General features: G+C 42.0%; 1 protein-coding gene across 2 annotated transcripts; it reads left to right on the forward strand.

Annotated features, from left to right (window-relative positions):
* Positions 1–1,912: 1,912 nt before the first annotated feature.
* LOC102197318 (serine/threonine-protein kinase tousled-like 1-B) lies at positions 1,913–14,069 on the forward strand. 2 transcript variants are annotated; one of them, XM_005741992.2, is made up of 22 exons: positions 1,913–2,412; positions 4,180–4,301; positions 4,935–5,003; positions 5,168–5,206; positions 5,324–5,399; positions 5,491–5,534; positions 5,615–5,704; positions 5,952–6,032; positions 6,159–6,251; positions 6,657–6,767; positions 7,352–7,488; positions 7,718–7,909; positions 8,093–8,159; positions 8,318–8,415; positions 8,773–8,854; positions 8,955–9,046; positions 9,142–9,231; positions 10,020–10,189; positions 10,319–10,454; positions 11,592–11,703; positions 11,797–11,904; positions 13,136–14,069. In XM_005741992.2, exons 1-22 carry the CDS (start codon positions 2,286–2,288, stop codon positions 13,283–13,285), a joined length of 2,286 nt encoding a protein of 761 aa, XP_005742049.1. In that variant the 5' UTR covers positions 1,913–2,285; the 3' UTR covers positions 13,286–14,069. The 2 variants fall into 2 exon arrangements, with proteins under 2 accessions (XP_005742049.1, XP_005742051.1); XM_005741994.2 differs by lacking the exon at positions 5,168–5,206.
* Positions 14,070–14,261: the final 192 nt, after the last annotated feature.

A 14,261-nucleotide genomic window follows, 5' to 3' on the forward strand; every position in this document is an offset into this window, starting at 1 on the left:
TAATGTTGTGTGATGTTGTTCATTTGAGATTGTATTATAGAGTAAACTTTATTCATATGATTCTACTATTACTTTTTTACTATTTCTAATGTCTCTTGAATCTGTAGTTAAACTAATCATTTTAGTCCATGAGGTATGATCATCTTCATACGATGCGAGATTTGAAAGTTTTTCCCTTTTCAGAAGGATTCTTGATTGTCTTGTAAATATTCTGATGAGCATATTTGTTACTACTTTTAGCCTTATTAAGTAGTCGCCTACAGTATGCTACATAACTGCAGATGCATATATTTACTAATACTATATTTCAATATTTTTTAAACTACATAGGTACATTAATTTTTATTCCAAGTCTACCTGCTTTTTTATTACTGGATTGATTCATATATCATAAAATGATATAAGGAAAGAAGGATGTTGGCATGGACTGCATCCTAAATTGTCTTACTTTTATCTGGACTTTGAACGTGTATCAAGGTATTTTAAATGTTTCTTTGTTTTCTTATAATTGATCGAGTTTTTCTATGCTTGAAAATAATTGAAATACTTTAAACAGAAAATTGTTTGTTTTATTTTTTTTTTTTTTTAACAGTTGGACTGTTGGATGCCAGAGCTGTTATAAAAAGTCATACCTTTGCAACTGTGCGGCTACTTCTTTTCCGCTTCACTTCCTCTGCTTTGTCAAACTTTTCTTATTTTCTGAAAGGCCATTATTGTTGCAGGCCTTAGCTGTGTGCAGTATAGGCAAGCCGGAGGCAGTTTGTAAAATGTCAGCCAACACTCCCGGTTTTCCATCAGGCATTTGATGCTCCTGGAATGTCGTGGCTGCTTCTTGAATATCAGCTTGCCGTCAGCCCTTTCCTCATAACACAACTCCAGTTTCATACCTGGAATTACATCATAACGGCTGAGTGACTCTGTGTGTGTGTGTGTGTGTGTGTGTGTGTGTGTGTGTGTGTGTGTGTGTGTGTGTGTGTGTGTGTGTGTGTACATACATAGTGTAGCGTAATGTAGTACACTGCTTATACAACCTCCTGATTGCCTGTCAAGACGATTGCTCTGTTACCATGGAAACCATGTGACAAAAAAAAAATCAGGTTACCATGGGCAGGTGCATATGAGGTGCAGTATGATCATTTGTGGCTCCGTCTGTTGCCTGATGCAATATGACTGCAAGGGGAAGCTGGGTTTGACAGACACAAAATCCGTTTTGCGGTGTGTTTACTATCACTTTGAATGTTTATCTGAACCCGTAAGATTAAAAACACTAAAAATATTAGGGATTAGGAAGCTTCCCCGCACAGTCGTTGACTCCCAGCTGCACATGTCGAGGTTACATAAATGCATTAGACAGGAATCCGAGGGAGATGTAGGCCAGACAGTTAAATGTTAGAGAGTTTTGTGTGTGTGTGCTGCCTTACAACACAGCAAAGGCATTTTGATGCACTGCACCAATTTTGGAACAAAAGACCTTATAGCCCAGACCACATCACTATCCTCCCACCACCTGCACCCCCCCATACCTTCCTTCCCTCCTCCTCCCCGCAACTTTTAGTTCAAAACTGAAACAACAGTATATCAAGACCACAGCCCTGCCTACTGTAACACATTTACTCAGTCATCACACAGACCCACACGCTCACTCCCTGCTGCCAAATTAAACTGGCACACTGTACGTACTACTTACAGTAGTGCGCATATCTACGAACATAAAGTCAGTTTGTATGACTATGTGTGTACATAAAGCCTACTGCGCGTTTATCTTTCCCTTCCTTCTATCTAAGCAGACACGAACTTTCGGCCATTTTTTTTTGGGTGCTTGTTGTTTTCACCAAAACAAGGAGCTGTTCTCAGGTCGACGCTGAGCAGCGCCTTCCGGTGAACCTCGGGCTACTTTGGAGGAGGGTAAAATGATCCCAGATCAGTGTCTGTTTCGGTGTCACGCCATCCCCCCACCGCGCAGCTAGGCGCGCGCGAGCCTCGCGATAGCCTCGCCTACCAGAATCAAAGCTCCGCTCGCGAACTGGATGCTGACAGGCGCGCGTGCGGTCATCATGCAAAGGTTACGTTGGATCGGTTTCAACGAGTCTCGAAAGAAGCCGCTCCTCCGCAGGACCCGCACGGAGCACAAAATGCGAGACGTCTAGCGACTCCGACAGCCACGGAGTCACTCACGTTTACCGGCCCGTTTGGCGACGGCAGGTGTCAAGAACCATGAACGCGAGTTCGGGATTTCCGCGAACGGCAGTGTGTACGCTGGCTCCTCACGGCGGTAAAGTGGCTTCATGAGTGTCCAAAGTAACAGTGGAAGTGGTGGTGGAAGTTTGGAGGCGACGCCATCTTGGTCGCAGCTCTCCTCGTCCCCAACGATTTCTCAACCACAAATAACGGCGACCGCAAAGAGCAAGGAAGGTACACCAGCTCACCCAAGTGCACGACCCGCTCGCATTCTCCCCAAAGTGCGTTCTTTCCCCCCCGAGAAGTGGATTATTTTGGCCGTGTCGAGCTAGCGTTTGTTCAAGTAAAAAAATGGATGTCAAGTTCAGTGATGCCGTGAATTGGAAGCCAAATGTCAGCTGTCAGTTCAGTTGATGGCCAGTCTAAGTAGCAACGGGCTATCGTGTTTGCACAAAGGCAGTGCTAGCTTGTTGTTTCGTTTTGTTTCGCTGTCATGTTTCGTGATCTCTTGTCACTCGATCGCCGTCGATCCGAAAACAGTGTTTTTGTAGCAGTTTGTAACATCCTGTCAACAGCTTCTAGTGGAATATTAAACAACGCAGCTATGCATGCATCCATTAATGCGCTGTAATGCATGACCCCGCTACTTTGAACTGCCAAACAGGCCGTGGGTTGCACTTTTTTAACCAGTTTGGGCGCATTTGTTGTTCCACGTCTTTTGCTATGTTGTTGACGTGATGTTATTTACTTGTGACTCGGAGTTGCTGGATGTAATGTGACAAAACTGGGCAAATATCAGCAGTCGTTTAGACTCTTCCAGCTAAGGCCATTAGTTATAGGGCAGAGGAAAATTACTGAGACAGCGACGATGTTACGAAGTTAGTCCGAATATGCGTATCAAAATATGCGTAATAGGTACCATACCGATATAGGATACGTGTTCAAGACTATTTTTTTTATTAAAATATTTTTTTTACGCAAGACCAATAACAATAATGTCCAAATAGACAAAATAATTCTCCCAACACGAAGGTCTAGCTTTATAGATCACTTAACCCAAATGTTGTCTGTCCTAAAATAACCCTACATACTATTGATATTTTGTTGTGCTCCCAGTTTGACTGCACAAAGGTTTCATAATGTCCATTATGCCTTTTAAGGCTTGCCCCTGTGCCAGAAGCTGTGTAAAGATGACAGCCAGGAAATGTCCAATAAGGAAACAAACACTTGCAGCATACAGCAGGGAGTATGAAGACCAGCCTTCCTCTCACTTGGGAAACTGGTTGTTCTAGGCCCAGTCTGACTGAGCGTGTGTGAAATGTATGTGTGTGTATATACATGTATATACATATATATATATATATATATATATATATATATATACTCAACAGGGTGAGGAGAACTGATGCACACGTGTAGCATTTCAATTAGACACACTGCTGCCGTCTGCTTCTTTTTTGAGTGATGTAGCAACTTGTTATTTTTCCTCCATCTGCAAATGTTCAGAAGTACTGAAATCCTGAAATGTTAAACTGCTTGAGGACAGTGCAATGAGGATGTGTGACAGGCTAACTTTTAAAGAAACAATACTGTAGATGGGCCAGCTGACAATTTTTGTGTTGGCAGACTCAAGCCAGCGCGGTCTGTTCTCGTCCCATTTCTCTAGGTGTAAAATGACCTCCATGCTTTCTGTTTGTACTTACAGTGTCACTCAGCTGCTGTAATTTCCAGCATATATATTGCAAACACGTCTTTTGAAGGGCTGCCTCCTTCCCAGTCGAATGAAATGCATTTTTCTATTTTTATTCTCCTTCTAATTTTTCCTCATCCCATCCCTGATACTGTCGGCTTATGTATTTTCCTGCGCTCGTTTTTATTCCTTTTGGGTATTTTTATTCTTTTTTTTTTCCACAGCAGTGTGTTCTGCTCTAATTCTGTATAGCACGATTATGGGTGATAATATAAGCGTCTCACTGTATTGTGCTTTTGTCGTCATTCCAGGCCCAATGGAGGAGCTGCACAGCCTGGACCCCAGGAGACAGGAGCTGCTGGAGGCCAGGTTTACAGGAGCTGTCAGCGGCAACACGGGAGGCAGCACTGGGAGCATGAGCGGCGGTGCTAAGGTAACACAGTACAGAAGAAGAGATAAATAAATAAAGCCTCCATTTTCATATGTCTCGCTCAAAAACAGTTAGCTAGTGCACAAAAACTTCTTCAGAAAATTTCCCTTTGTGTGTCTTTGTTTCTTGACTCGTTACAGAGCTGTAAATGCCTTTGTTTTTCCCTACTGTAGGAGCTACATGAGAAATTAGCTTGAGTGTGTAAGGGAAAAAAAACTGCCAATCCAATCTAGTTGACAATTGGTACTTGCTAGCTGTAGAAAACATGCTTTACGGAAGTTAAAGCAGCAATGGCTAACTCCCACCATGATCAGAAGTTGCCAAAAAGCGCTACGTCACAATCCCAGAAGTAAAAATCAAACACGTGTTCCTGCTAGTGGAAAAGCAGGCAAAAAAGTTCCTGTTTTCCTAAAAAGGAGGTCATAATTCCTGGAAATGTTCATGATTTGGAAGAGATCCAAGTGACACACCTTAGGACTGCAGAGACTAGATTCCTGTCAGATGAGCCAGCCGCGTCGCCTGCCTTCAGCTTTTGTTTTACTGCTGTTTACGTTTAGTGATCATTATAGAACTTGAATAGCTGACTTGTGCTGACTGTTCTCTTGTTCTCTGTGTTTGAATTCTTGCTCTGAATAGGGTCTGGCTAATGAATCCTCTAACCACAGCTATGGAAGTCTGGGATCATCTAGTGACAAAGAGTCAGAGGTGAAACTCACATACAATCAGAGCATATTACACCACTTAATAAAGAGATGCACAGTAATATGTGCTTATAAGCATAGCCATATTGTAGTGTTTTCCTTGCACTGCCCACTCTTTCTTTTCTGCCTCTCCTGCTACCTCCACCTCTCCCTCTTTTCTCTTTCTAGAACTCTGATTTGAAAAGAGGGAGCTCTCCTGCCTACTCAGTATGTACTCTTCCTTCCTGCTGCTCTTTCCTGCTGAACACCACCACAAGATCCTGCCTTGTTAGATAAAACACAGGGGATTCATGCTTTTCTTTTTTGTTTCATATCTATTTACAGACTCCGGAGAAGAAGCACTCTGAGTCGTCCAGAGGGAGAAAAAGGAAAGCTGATACCTATTCAGAGAGTAGTCAAGGTATGGTGGATGTCTGCGTTAAAGCAGCATGATTCGGGGGGGTTATTGATGGCTGACATTGAATTTGAACTGTTTTGTTCTGTTTTTGCAGGAAAGACCTCGACACGTGGGCCCAAGATCAGTGACTATTTTGATGTGAGTATTACAAAAACTGCTCTTTCTTCTTATCATTTCGAACCTCTTTCTTAAGTCTTAAGTTTATCCTCTGTTCAAAGTTCCAGGGTGGAAATGGTTCCAGTCCAGTCAGAGGTCTCCCATCAGTTCGCCGCTCTCCGCAGAACTCACACTCTGCCCCAGGCTCCATCGTGAGTATTTGAGGGATGAACTGGGGCTTCACCAAAGTCGAGTGTCAGCCAAATAAGGATTATTTAGCACTGTGAATTCTCCAAAGCTACTCTAGTACACTTTAAGAAAACAATATGATGCTGCAAATAAGCATGTGTCCTCTAAAAGTCTTGCTCAGGGATCAGACTTACTCGATTGATTATTGGCATTGTGTACAAGTAAACGTCTGTAAATTTAATATTTATAACAGAACTTTTGTGTGCGTAGATCCGGCAGAATAGCTCCTCACCTACTAGTCTGTGCTTTGGAGAGCACAATCTCAAAGCTTCCTCAAGCAAATGTGTCCAGGTAAGAATTACACACTGACATGATGAGGCTTTTTTCCTTTTCCTTCTTCTTCTTCTGCTTCTTTTTAAATTTTTATTCAGGCAGTTGTCGTCTCTTACTGGTGTCTGTTTATTTGGCTTTTTTTAGACTGAACTGACGGGCCTAAAACTCGCTGCCCTGGAGAGCAACAAAAGTTTGGACCTGGAAAAGAAAGAAGGGCGAATAGATGACCTGCTCAGGGTGAGTTAGATCTCCGTGTTGATCAGCAGTTAATGAAGGATGGACGGCTGTTCAGATCGCATGGGGCTGTAGTCTCCATATCAGTCAGTTGGCCAGTATGCTTTAATCTTCAGGGTTACTTTCAAAGGAGAGGAAGTGCCTTTAGTGCCTGGCTCTGACTTGTAAAACATTTATGTTGACTGAGTGTTTACATGAAGATGGATCCAAACTAAACTTGTTGGTCTGGCTGGCTAGCATCATTTTAAATAATCTAGACCATATGTCAAGGTTTTTGTTGCCATGTCCAGTTGATTGATTGGCAAGTAGGCATGATTGTAGTGGACCAAGATTTTCAAAATCACACTAGGTTTATATTACATGTAAACAGTCTTTCATTGTGTTCCTCTTTGTTTTGTTTTTTAACAGGCTAACTGTGACCTGCGACGGCAGATTGATGAACAGCAAAAACTCCTGGAGAAATACAAGGAGAGACTCAACAAGTGCATCACCATGAGCAAGAAGCTGCTCATAGAAAAGGTGTGTTTTCATACACATACATACATTTGGCTAAAAAACAACATGCTACATTTAAAGCTGATCGTTTCTCTTTAACATGTGAAAGAGGAGATGATGCAGGAGTGTGTTACCATGTATTAGCTAATGTTTACTGAGTAAACGTGAAGCTTATTGTTTGCAAAGGTGACGACATTAAAGAAAAATACATTTCTTAGTCCAGTGTTCTCTGGTGTTTTAGCTTTGCTGTGGTTGTACAGCTGCTGAGAGAAAGAAAAGCGTGTTTCGGTTGGTAGGTTTTTGAACATCTTCACCAGCCACTTGTTCTCATTTGGATTCCACTGAGATAAATGTAGTATCACAGTGGTGGAAGGACTTGGTGTTTAAACAACCTCTCTTAGTTCAGAGTTGTGTTGTTTCATAATATTTAAACGTTGCTTTTAGTCTGCATGGTAATTGATCAGGGTTCATCACTGCAATATTTTGCTAGAGTCCTTAGCTTGAATTGAAAACAGTATCAAGCCTCAGCTAAGATACTTCAACAACAGAGCCATTGTTCTAACTGTGTGCCTGCCTGTTTTTGTTCTGTTTTTTGTTTTTGCCCACAGAGCACTCAGGAGAAGCAGTCATGTCGCGAGAAGAGCATGCAGGATCGCCTCCGTCTCGGCCACTTCACCACCGTCAGACACGGAGCATCCTACACGGAGCAGTGGACTGACGGATACGCATTCCAGAACCTGATCAAGTGATGTGTTGTTTTTTGTTTTGTTTTTAAATCAAACACAGTCAACTATTATTTATAGTTGACTGTGTTTGGATTCTTTGTGGAAAAAAACCCATTTTTTTTCACAAGTGATTTTTCTGTGCAAGCTTCACTTCACAGCCAAGAATATAAACAGCGATGAGTTGTCTATATCCAGCCTTAGTGTTTGCCGTATGATCCATTTCTTGTTTGTGCCTTTCTTTCTACACAGGCAGCAGGAGGGCATCAACCAGCAGAGAGAGGACATAGAGCGCCAAAGGAAGCTGCTGGCAAAGAGGAAGCCTCCAAACCCTGCAGCTCCCTCCCTCTCTGTGGCCTCCGCATCTGAGCCCAAGCAGCGCAAAACGAAGGTGGTTAACGGCAACGATTCTGACCCCTTCCTGAAACCCTCCTTGCCCCAGCTGTGAGTACAATGAAATAAGTATATGCTGTCTGTGAGAATGATACTAAACTTCTCTTCATTGTTTTCTATGGGTAGTTTTAACTTTCACTTTTGAATATTTCTTTTTTTAAAGTTACTGAAAGCCGTGGTTAGCAGTGGTGTCATTTGGAATTAGGAAAATTCGATTTCTCTGTGTTTTGGCAGACTGACCCTCGCTGAGTACCACGAGCAGGAAGAAATTTTTAAGCTCCGCCTTGGACATCTGAAGAAGGTGAGTGTTTTAAAAAAAAAAAAAAAAAGAAAAGCATCAGCTAATAAACCAACTGTTTGTGAAAACATTGTTAAAATTCTGCTGAAAGCAGAATTTGACCATAACTATGAGTGAAACGCTTTTAAACTGTAAAATGTTTGAATTTCATGGTTGTCCAGGAGGAGGCAGAGATCCAAGCAGAGCTGGAGCGGTTGGAGAGGGTGAGGAACCTTCATATCAGAGAGCTGAAGAGGATAAACAACGAGGACAGCTCAGCGTAAGTGTACTCGGCAACCCCGCTGAAGGATCTTGTTTACTGACAGTTAAGACGTGACTGTGGATGAGCGTTAGTATTATTTTCCACAGTGGTCATTTAGTAGAGCCGATGAATGAAAACAAAATTAATGTGTAATAAAATCATCAAGTGGTCACATAATGAATATAAATCACAAAGAAGTTGGTGATTGCCTTGAGCAGCTGTGTACTCATTAGGTTAATTCCTCATTCATTGGCACCGAAACTTGCTGTATCACAAGGCAGATGATATAATAGAACATCCTGAATGTATGAATGGTTAGTATTTTTTTTATGCTGTGTTAATTTTTTTTGCTCACTAAGCATCTTTCTCACTCAGATTTAAAGACCATCCCACCCTGAATGAGAGGTACCTTCTGTTGCACCTGCTGGGCAGGGGCGGCTTCAGTGAAGTCTATAAGGTATTGTCTTTGTGGAAGGACTGCGCTTTTCCTGTTTTCTCTTTGGGCGTATGTATGTTTACAGACAAAATGTCTGAGTGTGCTTTCCTTTCACGTGCAGGCCTTTGACCTGTTTGAGCAGCGCTATGCTGCTGTTAAAATCCACCAGCTCAACAAGAACTGGAGAGAGGAGAAAAAGGAGAACTACCACAAGTAGGTCTCATCCACAGACACAAAATAATTGAGGTCCACAAAGACAACATGTTTCCCTATTTACACATGCTGTTTTGACACATTTTCCCTTCTAGGCATGCATGCAGGGAGTACCGGATACACAAGCAGCTGGACCATCCCAGAATAGTCAAATTGTATGACTATTTTTCCCTGGATACTGACACGTGAGTGACCTGTGACATCTGCCAGCTGCTGCCCTGCTGGGTTCACATATCCTCAGGATGCGCCTCTCTTAGCACTGTGTTAAAAACCTTTTTTTCTAATGGCTGTAAACCAGCATGGTGCACACTAGTTAGTGTTGAAGCTTCTCAAAGACCAAACCCAGTAAATATTCAAATAATGCATGAATTGTTTGTGTTGTGCCTCGAGGCTCCAGTTCAGGGTGGTATCAGATTAGAAAATCACAGTGGAATGTATGATTCAGTGTTAACGTGCTCTGACAATGGATGTTATTTTTTGAAGGTTTAACTTCTGTCTGTGGGTGTTAACTCAGCACATGAGCTGTAGTCACCCAGACTCGGAGGGTGCTTAAAGGAAGTGGCAGCCAGACTCATATACCTAAATGAGGGCATTATATGTTTGTCCAGAAAGACAGTTTAAATATTTCTGAGGTTACTCTTGCTCATATTGTACCGACTTTGCAAAGTGTTCCTTGGATAACTAAGCAGCTCGCTTACATGGCTGGAAACTGAGATCGGTCTCATTAAATAGCACAAAGTCCTGACCCTGACCTCTGACCTACATATGGGGGAAGGAAATGTCTCTTCTTAGCTTCTAGGCTTTCCATCTCCTGAGAGAAAGGTATACTGGTTAATCAGTGTATCTAGCTACTTAAGGATCACTAAACTGATGACAAGCTGAAGTTGCAAAGACTGTTCTCGTCTTGTTTGTTCATCGTTTTTTTTTTGTTTGTTTTCCTCGGTATGTAACCATGTGCATGTGTCTTTGTTAGGTTCTGCACGGTGTTGGAGTTCTGTGAAGGAAATGACCTGGACTTCTACCTGAAACAAAACAAGCTAATGTCAGAGAAAGAGGCACGCTCCATTGTCATGCAAATTGTCAGCGCGTTGCGCTACCTCAATGAAATCAAACCCCCCATCATCCACTACGACCTGAAACCTGGTTAGTCTCCTGTTTGACATGAAATCAAAGTCAATTGTTGTTCCTCTAACGATTTTTAGTGTTTCACTGTTAAAGCAGGATATCTGATTGTTAAACACTTACTGAATCTCCTGCGTTTGTGGCAATTAGGTAACATCTTGCTGGTGGATGGTACAGCATGTGGAGAAATCAAAATCACAGACTTTGGCCTGTCCAAGATAATGGACGATGACAACTATGGTGTTGATGGCATGGATCTCACATCACAGGGAGCGGGCACCTACTGGTAACACACACACACACACACGCTAATACTCTTCCCAGACTGACAGACAGGTTAAACCCATGATTGCAGATTACCTGAAAGAGACAGCGCACTAAATCTGTGGGCGTATGTCGTGTATAAATTGTGTCTCTGCGCTACTAATAAGCTGTACGGTGAATTGTGACTGAAATATGGTAGGTATAGAGTCAAGTATGGATCTGCACAGGTTACAGTCCTGAACTTACCCACATGAGAAGAACAATAACAAAGATGTCACATGCAGCATGCTATCGCATAGAAGGAAACAGTGGAGGGCTAAAAGTGCCGAAATAATTATTCACAGATGTATTTATTTATGTAAATGTGTCAGAAATGAATTTCAATTGAAAGTAAGGAAATAAATAGATCATAAATAAATTTATCAATAATTATTGAAAATATTTGTTTATTATCTAAAAACATTGAAGTATTTCACTGTAATTATTTCCTGATTCGTGTGCTGCAGTGCAGCATGAAATCGTTTAAACTGTCGCTACAGCTCGTCAACGTCTGATTGGTTACCTTGCATATGTCTCAACTAATGGACTGATGGGAGTGGTGATGTGGACCATCAGGTATCCCAGAATGCATTGCGAAAGCCAGCTATTAACTGACCGAATGATCAAAATGCATCGTACCCACTAAGGAAAGCCTGCTCCAGGCACACAATTTTCAAAACCCCTGTTGACCCTCACCACTCAGTGAATGGTTATATAATTATCCTATGTTCTAACTGACTAGTGATGTCTTATTGATTTTACTGTTTTGTCTTCCTGAGCAAATTGGTTTGGTCGAGATTAATGAGACAAATTGAAAATTCATTTTAGCACTTTTAGTCCTCTGTAAGTCAGAGCGTATAGTTTTATAAATTTTCAGCACAAAACAAATGCACAAAGCCCCAAATTTTGGCCTCTTGTCGAACAGCTGGTGCTCTGTATGCAAGTGTGTAGTTGTGGTATGTCTGAGTGTGTAGATTGTGCCAGGAGAGATCACACCTCTACCGACCTGCCCGCGTATGGAAGCAGCTCAATTCAGTTTTTTAAAGATAATGTCATATAGTTCTAATCTGATAGCCAATGTCCTTTTTTTAAAAATCTGTTCGCTTAATCTTGTATTTAGGTACCTTCCTCCAGAGTGCTTTGTGGTGGGGAAGGAACCACCTAAGATCTCCAATAAGGTGGATGTCTGGTCTGTGGGAGTGATCTTCTTCCAGTGCCTCTATGGACGCAAGGTGCCGCATCGTAACACCATGCACCACAACATCCAATGTCAGATGAAGTGACATGAACATTTTGAATTTGAATCTTGTGTTTTGTTTTTACAGCCGTTTGGTCACAATCAGTCACAGCAGGACATCCTCCAGGAAAACACCATCCTCAAAGCCACAGAGGTCCAGTTCCCAGCGAAACCACAGGCCAGCACAGAGGCAAAGGTAACGCACACACAGACACGTTTACAGACACACGAGGGCATTTACGTCACCTTTATTGATACAGCTGCTATAAAATGGATGCTGCTTGCGCTTAGTTTTACTCCTGTTGCTCGATATCTCAAATTGCACGAACATTATGTTCATAGTGATGCAATATTTCAACATTAATGCAATAAAGCTGAAACTCGGGACTGAAAAGTAGCCTGTAAATGGCATCTCCTAATGCCCTTTAACCACATAGCATCTTAATGGTGAGTTAATAGAGGGCGCTGTGGATAAAATCTTCTATATTTTACACCCAACTAAAAGGAATATCCATAGATTTAATAACCATGCTGGGACGTCTGTTTTGGGCCCAGGTAATTCAATACCTGACAAATGGATCTGCTGTTTGACAGTAATGCAAAATCCTGTAAAACCCAAAGTGACATGAAACAGTCCATCAGTAAATAATCACATCTGGCGAAATTTAGAGATATTAAATCGAGGCAAACCTTGTGTAGTTGAAGAGATAAACTTCTATATTATTTTAACACAAATGTAATGACCTATTTGTCTGTGGTGTGAAAGAAATCAGAAAAGTTCACTGGTTTTAGTTTCTCACATTTCAAGATGATTTTTTCGTTTTTTTAAGCGTAAGCAGGGTGAGACTTGTGTTGCAGTTTTGGCTACAGCTGCACACTAATGTGTTAATAATTAACAGAGATTTAGTTTGGCAGTCCAGCGACACGTTGACACATGTTCGTTCATCTGAGTCAGCTGCAACCAGTAGTTTCCTATTCCTCGACTTTAGTTGGGTGGGACAGCCAGACACACATGATTCATTTTAGTATTTCTTTAGCTAGCTGCTAGCTACGCCCCTTCCTTTATCACGTCTTGTTTCCTACCCTGATATCATTCAGCTGTTTCTCCAGAGAGGATCTCGTCCTACACTAGACTCCGACTACAAATTTCAGAGCTGAAGTAGCTGACAGTAGTCTGTGTTCTGGCCTGAAAATTTGCTGCAAGCTGGAGTGACACTCAAATGAGAGCCTATAGCTGGTGGAGAAATGTTAAAAGCAGAATAAGAATACCCAGCCACCCGCAGTTCACCTGTGAGAGACTTACTGGAGAAGCAGCTGATAATATTGCCTTTCCATAAATAGGATCTAAATTAGTGGCAAACAGTAACAAAAGGTAGAGTAGCATATGTCTCCTATCATTTTAATTTGTGCTCTTTTGTGCTCTGCAGGCGTTTATCCGCCGCTGTCTGGCCTATCGCAAGGAGGATAGGTACGACGTTCACCAGCTGTGCTCAGACACCTACCTCCTCCCTCACATGAGACGCTCAAACTCCTCCGGCTCTCTGCAGCCCTCCGCCTCATCTCTTCCCACCTACTGACTAACATTCTGATGGGACCGTCTGGCCAGTCTTGAGGCAGGAATGTTCATCGATTAGTAGATGTGGATCTTTGTTTTTTCTTTTTCTCCACCTGAGCTGTTGCTAAAATGGATACATTAGCAACAGAACAGGAGAAAAGATGGAAAAATGAGAGGAAGTAAAGGCTGATCATGCTCTTGAACTCAATTACGTGAGAGAGGAGACGGAGCATAAAGCGAAGGAATAGATGGGGAGAAGAGCGGAAAGCAGACGACGACGATGAATCTAGAGGATTTGTTTAAGGAATTAACTCCTTAAAAGACATTAAATGACCTGCTCCCTTCTCGTAGCTCTATATACATCTACATGTAGACACGCACGTAATAAAACACCTCATGAGGTGGCTAAAACTCACGTCAACATAACGCTGCAGTTACAGTCTCGATGCTAATGAGGGCGCTGACCAGCAGGGGTCAGAAGATGGGGGTTAACGGACACGCAGAGGAGGCACCGGTGTTTGAGGCGACCTGCAATTCATTTTAATGAGACGCCCGAATGACTTTACCTGTAGCCTCCTATCTGCACCCCACAGGGATTAACTTAAAAAGTGATCTGAGACGAGGACTCTGAAGTGACCACGTAACCTTTATCAGACTTGATGTTTAAAAACAAAAAAAAGGAAAAAAATTACATATTTCTGGATTCAGTTTGCGTTTCCAATCCAGATTACCTTCATCTGGTCTCCTAGCTGGCTTTTAGCACTGCAATGTGGGCTTTATTCCCGCTTCATCAAATTTCACTTCCATTTACTTTTTTTTTTTTTTTTTTTTTTTTTTTTTTTCTTTAATATGAACTTTATTTAGAACAATAACAATGACAATCTCAAAGAGACAAGCGACATAGTCTTAATCGTTTTTTGTTCAGGTAAAAAAAATCCGTCATGTTGTACCCCCCCGCCCGCCCGCCAGCTCTCCTGAAGAAGAGGGGGCGGGGGGCT

The sequence above is a fragment of the Pundamilia nyererei genome, unplaced genomic scaffold, assembly GCF_000239375.1.
Source record: "Pundamilia nyererei isolate P.nyererei 1_Seehausen unplaced genomic scaffold, PunNye1.0 scaffold00115, whole genome shotgun sequence".
In the NCBI taxonomy this organism is placed as follows: Eukaryota; Metazoa; Chordata; class Actinopteri; order Cichliformes; family Cichlidae; genus Pundamilia; species Pundamilia nyererei.

Bases quoted from the DNA above. Each gene is read 5' to 3' on its own strand.
- LOC102197318 (XM_005741992.2), top strand. From the start codon at position 2,286: ATGAGTGTCCAAAGTAACAGTGGAAGTGGTGGTGGAAGTTTGGAGGCG. The intron at 9,047-9,141 runs GTAGGTCTCATC...TTTCCCTTCTAG, and splicing joins AAAAAGGAGAACTACCACAA to GCATGCATGCAGGGAGTACC. The intron at 10,455-11,591 runs GTAACACACACA...TCTTGTATTTAG, and splicing joins CAGGGAGCGGGCACCTACTG to GTACCTTCCTCCAGAGTGCT.